Source organism: Empidonax traillii, unplaced genomic scaffold (assembly GCF_003031625.1).
Source record: "Empidonax traillii isolate 1590-97213 ecotype Southwest subspecies unplaced genomic scaffold, ASM303162v1 scaffold195:size1760703, whole genome shotgun sequence".
NCBI lineage: Eukaryota > Metazoa > Chordata > Aves > Passeriformes > Tyrannidae > Empidonax > Empidonax traillii.
In genome coordinates this window covers 701,248-707,394 of record NW_020955388.1, presented here as the reverse complement: position 1 = coordinate 707,394, position 6,147 = coordinate 701,248, and the positions used below count along the sequence as shown (strand labels likewise).

General features: G+C 36.9%; 1 protein-coding gene across 2 annotated transcripts in view; it reads left to right on the top strand.

Moving 5' to 3' along the window:
* NAP1L1 (nucleosome assembly protein 1 like 1) overlaps window positions 1-6,147 on the top strand; it is a 29,914-nt gene that overhangs the window by 11,838 nt on the left and 11,929 nt on the right. For both annotated transcript variants that reach the window (XM_027886791.1, XM_027886790.1), the window contains 3 exons: window positions 2,307-2,341; window positions 3,029-3,117; window positions 3,612-3,714. In XM_027886791.1, coding sequence (XP_027742592.1) covers window positions 2,325-2,341; window positions 3,029-3,117; window positions 3,612-3,714 — 209 coding nt within the window. In that variant the 5' untranslated portion in view covers window positions 2,307-2,324. Of the gene's footprint in view, window positions 1-2,306; window positions 2,342-3,028; window positions 3,118-3,611; window positions 3,715-6,147 lie in introns of those variants that run through there.

Here is a 6,147-nt window from a genome sequence, read left to right as displayed (position 1 = left end):
AGGGCCCTCTGAGGAATTCAGGAACAGAGAGACTGCTGGTGAAAATTCCTCTGCTACAGGGTTGTGCAGTGTAGAAAAATCTGACTTTAAGCTGAATATTGCAACTCAGAAACAGGATTTTAGTGCTTTTATACTTGAGTGATATCAGCAGCTGACCTACATGGTTTTGGGGAAAATGAGGACTAGTTTATGAAATAAAAATCAGTTATGGCATTATCAAATACCTGCATTTCTGAGACAGTGTGTTTTTCTGAACATGATTGAAAGCTAGAAGAATTTCTGGGGGAATTCTTTACCATGTCATTACTTTTTTCCAAGGCATCAGCTAATGACCAGTATTGGAGATGGGATGGATGCTTCTTAAAGTTTTTTTGAAATAACTGCCTTTAGTTGTATGGAAATTGAAGCTGTATTTGATGGGAAGAATGGAGAGCGGAAATGCTGGTCTCAGCAAGGAGCAGTAGTTGGTGAACAGCATCACTGTCACGTTTGCATGAAAATGTGTGAAAAGCAGGTGAACTGTGCATCTTGTGCTCTTCTGCACAGCAATACTATCAGTCTCCTTGAAAAGGTCCTGAATTAAGAACAAGTTAAGAGGAAGTATGTAAGGAAAAAACTGTATAAAATCTTCTATAAATCAAAAATAATGGTAATTGTTATTGTCTCTCAAAAAATCCAGGGACCCATAAATAAGAGTTGCAATTGTAGTATGGTCTCAGTTTCTGTAGTTCTTCAGTCCCTGCTAGCTTTGAGAACGATATCCAAAGGAGACTCTGGAATTGTTGTATAGACAGCTTGCATCCATGTGCACACCTGAAATCATAAGACAGGCAAATGTGATCCAAATAAAATGAGTCAAGAATACTACTGTAATTCCTCTGTTTCTTACTGAATTGTTAGATGTACTTTGGTTCACAGCAGTGCTGCTATTCTATTTGATAGCAAGTGTTGTATTATTTTTTCTGAAATAGATGGACAAGGAATTGGTTCTCTAGTTTTTCTGCATATTAGGGAATTGAATACTTTAATGGCACTGTAAAGTTCTGGCTCTAAACGAGGACATCAGATACTTCCTTTCCACGTAATTGTTGGGAAGTAGTTATGACACCAGAAAAAATGTTTTGATTCTATCTACATAGAATGTAGGTGTTTAATTCTAAAGTCTAGATTCTAACATGTTTCTTCATATTGACTGTTAATATCCTGATCTTACTGGGATTTTTTTGTGGTTTTCTCTTTTTCTGGAACATATCCTTCCAACACTTTGCTTAAACTGTCATTGGAATGCATTATAAGGAGTTGAAATTCCTGGATGAAACTTGAATTTATTTAGCTTACAGGACAGCAGCTAAAATGGGGACTCTAAAGCAATGGTTTCCATGCTTTGTGGACATGTAGATTATTTCTGTTAATTGGAGCTTCCTGAATTATTGGGCCTAAGATGGCAGTAACAGGACAAATGTTTTCTCGTGCATAGTATTATCTTTGACTTCAAACTACCCGAAACATCTTTTTGGATACTAGACTCCTAAGTACTGTTTTGCTGGCAGAAAATGTTATGCATAATACATATGAGAACACAGATGCTTCATGGTATGCAAGATTTGCAGTAGTCTCGACATCAAAAGTTACTGAGTCTGCAATGTGTTTATGATGATACTGAGATATCTAAGAAATTTGCGATCATTCAGGACATGGAAACTAAGTCATCTGAAGTAGCTTGGCGCCTGTCATAATTTTTTTTTGGGGGGGGGGGGGTTTAAAATGTTGGAATTTTGTGTGTATTCTGAAGAACTACTTGGATTGGTTTTGTAAAGTTTGGATTAAAAGTAAAGCCACAGAAAGGCATCTTTAGTTTTAAACTGATTTAGCTCTGAGTATACTCTGTCTGCAGTTATGTCCTGGAAATGAGTAAACAGTTGCCAGAAGAGTTCTAGCACCCTTTTTACTTCAGGTTTTTTTTTCAAGTTATATTTGTTTTATCCTTAGGACTAGTTTTCAGACAATGATACAAGTAGAGTCCTATGATATAAAACTCAACATGGCATTTTTGTGGTACTTTAATTGATGTGAGTATATCTATTGGTTTTAAACCAGAGCAAAGTTTTTCAGTGTTTCTGTATGTTTTAGACTGAGAGCTCAAAAAGTGCATGGGAGATGTGCCACTCTTCAGACTATAATATGTGTTTGTTTCATAAAGCTGACGTGGTTTGTGTTTCTTTAAGTATTAGAGCACTTGACCACTGTAGACTTTGTAACTGAAATCTAGTGCTGCTGTTCTCATGTGTTCTTTCTTTTTCCTCTAGTGTTGGAAATCTAGCAGAATGGCAGACATAGACAAGTAAGTAAAATCTGTAGGTTACTGAGGCTCTGTGTCCTGTGCTGTACCTCAGATGGCTGGGATCTCCAGGCACTTGATGGGCAGGGTCTAGATACTGACCTTTGCACTGTGGCAAGATGTGAGGTCTGTAGGATGTGGGAGAAAAACGAGTTGCTCACAATGACTGGGTTTGGGATCTTAATTGGAAGTAAATCTAAAAGTGGCGCAAGTCAACTTACTATGTTAGTTGGAATTCTGGAGGGGAAAACCAGGTAGTATTGCCTATTACTACCATTTTGCTGTATGTAGGTTTTTTTTCTATACTTTGAATTGCTCACATTTTGTGACATTTGAAGTATAGTTTAGGTGAACCTACCCACAGTTGTCAAGGCCTGCCCATCTTTATAAGGAGGATCTGTAGAGCAGGAGGCTTTGACTGGTTGATAAGAACCGGAGATGAAGGAATTCTTCTGTAAAAAGGAAACTTCATAATTCTGGGAAGTTGCTCATTCTTTAAACTGTTCCCAGATTGTCAGATGTAAAACTTCTATGAAGATAAATCTGGCTTTATTTGGTTATTAAGACTGCTAGTTTATCATAGGTAAAAGATGCAAAGGTTTGCTCCTACTCACATAGTTTGATCTCTAAACTCATTATAATATTTTATAAAGTTAACTTCTTGATCCTGTTATTGAATATTTTTAATAGCAAAGAGCAGTCTGAACTTGATCAGCAGGATATGGAAGATGTTGAAGAAGTAGAAGAAGAAGAATCTGGTGAAGATGGCAACAGCAAAGGTAATGTTGAAACCAAGGGTTTCTCATATGTGCTTTCCAGTTAATGTATTAAAAGAATTTTACCGCTAAAAATAACAATAAATGATAAAACAATTTTGAGTGTACAACTGTGTTTAAGTTCTGAAGCAAGGACTTTTTCCTCCCCCCCGCCAGTGATGTGATTTTTATTATTTGTGTGCAGTTACTCATTTTAGTCATGGTTAATACCAGTTCAGGCAGTGCTGGCCACCTCTATAATTGAAAAAGACAGGATTGTTGTGGGTATGTGACCGAATTCTTTCAAAACTAAAAACAGTTAAAACTTCACTTATGAAGCTTTGGGTGTAAAAAAAAATCATGTGTAAATATGTCTGTGTCTATCTTTTATTTTTTGATTAGTTGCTTAGTAATTTGCTGCCGAGTTGTTTGACTGTGAACAGAACAAAAATCATGCTTAGTGATACCACTCCAAAAGATGCACTTTGCATTTAACATAATTTTCTTTTTTAATTTAGCTCGGCAGTTGACAGTGCAGATGATGCAAAATCCTCAGATTCTTGCAGCTCTTCAGGAAAGACTTGATGGTCTGGTAGGAGCATCTGCAGGATATGTAGAAAGGTACGGCATTTGTTCAGTATGAGCAGAGTGATAGAAATTTTGCTTTCTGAACAGTGTTGTCTGTGGCATTAGTAACCAGAAACTACTGTGCTGCTCAGATAGCAGAAAAACTAATATGATCTGTCTGTAGTGCATCTCAGAATTGTAGAGTTTTTATATTACGTTTTATGAAGAAAAGAATGCTAATATTCATAGTGGCTGACCTTGTCCCCTGCACTTACAGCATGGCACACTTCTTAAGATACTTTCCTGCTACTTGAAATCTCTTTTGTAGCTCTGCCTTAGTCATGAAACATCGGTTATTTAAACTGTGGACAAGTACTTGGAGACTTAGTGTCTCTAATATAGTTATTTTATGCTTAGAGTGTAACCAGTAACTGATAAATTCAGGAACATTATTAGCAGTACTTGATGTGGTTTTCTCATGTATCAAAACTTTCAATAAACTGTTGCTAGAATTTTCTTTCCGTGATCTGCATTCACAGATAGAATTTTCTGATTTTCGGGTAACTTCTGATTGTGTATGAATATTTCACCACATCCCCAGGAAGTGTAAAGTGTACGGCTCTCTTGCTGTGGTGGGGTCGTGCATTGCTATTGGTTTGAACTAGGGCAGCTACTGGGTAACAGGCATTGGTGCTGCTGCTGCTATTCCTGCTGTTACAGATTATCGCTTGGAACAAAAGCCCAAACAGAAATAAGCCAAAACAAAGATACCGTACACTACAGGCTTTTCACACTCAATATTTTTCTTCTGTTTTTCAACAGATATTAATTAACCTCTACTAATCTTTCAGGTCCTTGATCTAAGAAGTGAACAAGAGTGATAACAGTGTTTTGCATTCTTGTAGTCAGCTGCTCTCTAAGATACTGTACTGTTTCTTCACCACGTCCAAGTACAGCAGTGCATTCGCTACCAAAAAGCATTGCAGCTTCACCATTTTACCAAATGCTTACCTAACTTGCAATATGAAAGTATCTGGAAGACACACGTTAACTTGAGTCTTGCACTTTCTCAACATACACGTGCTGACTTAACCGTGCTTTTCAGGTGCCTCTTTCTTACATGTCTCTCCAAGTATTATTTAGAGCTTATTTATCTACAGAGTCTATACACTGAGATTGCATAGAAGTCAGCAAGAATGTAGGATCCTAAAAGCCTGTTACAGGGGCTCTTAAAGAACTAGATGCACAAACTGATGGGAAAAACAGGTTCCAGGAAAACAGCTGTCTGCTCATGCTAATTGCTTGGCAGCTGTCCAATAACTTACCTCTTTACCTGTGCCTGGCCACAATACTGTTAATGAAACTTACTTTCACAGAGTCAGATTTTCCTCAGCTGTTCACAGAAAGCTGTACACTTGTGTGATCATAACTTTTGCTAGTGGCTTGTATTCAGAGCAACGGGTTCTAGTTGCTGCTGTTGTATTTGTGCAGTCCAGCTCAGATTTCTTGGTCTGCTTCTCCATTTTGGATTTATTTTGTAAGAGCTGTCTCTTTCATGAAACTAGCCGTATTTTTTTAAAGGTACCACGTTTATAAAACTCTGAATTTATAAATTGTGAAATTTGAACTTGCTGACATATGATGTAATGAAATGCAGCTTGACACATGCAAAAGATTGTAGATTCTCTAATAAAGGGGTTAAAATCTTTACTCTTGACAAACTACATTTGGACATGCTGCACGTATGGCACTAGGACCAATACTCTTAGTCTAGATATATGCACGTGGCATTAAGTGGGTGACTGTTGTATAACTTAGATGTGTGGTCATATTAATATTCTTCCTTAATACTTTTTTCTTGATTTAATTCAAGTTGTTCCTTAAATTGCTGTTAGTTCTGATATAGTACTTGATAAAATTACAGCAAATTATTAACTTGACTTAACTTCTGGAAAAATACCAGAATAACAAGAATGCTATCAGCCCTTTATAAGCATATACACCTAAACTTATGTGGCTTTGGTAGTTTGTGTAACAGATGTACTTTTGCCAAAATTGGAAGATTAGGGGCAACCTCGATTTAATGGTGGCATGTAATATATTCATGTTGATCATAAAGATGTCAGGAAGAAGGATTCTGCACATTGAAGTGAACAGGGATGTTGGAACACGTGCTTGTCCTGCTTAATAGATATAAGATAGCTTTAATAATTAATATGAACCCTCAGTGTTTAATGCATTATTGGGTAATTCCTCTGCCCTGAAGCTGGTCCTAACAATTCAAAGCAGTTGCTTTGTTGTAAATAACACAGCACAACTGCTTAAATAAAATAAATATGGGAAGCTAACATAACAATCTTCTGTAGTCATATGCTGGGGGTTTGGTCCATCAGTGGAGGCTGACAGCAATCTACCCTATAAATCTCACCAATAGCCTTGGTGTAGGTAACTTTGTATTCTAACAGTAAGTTTATGTTAGCATAGTTT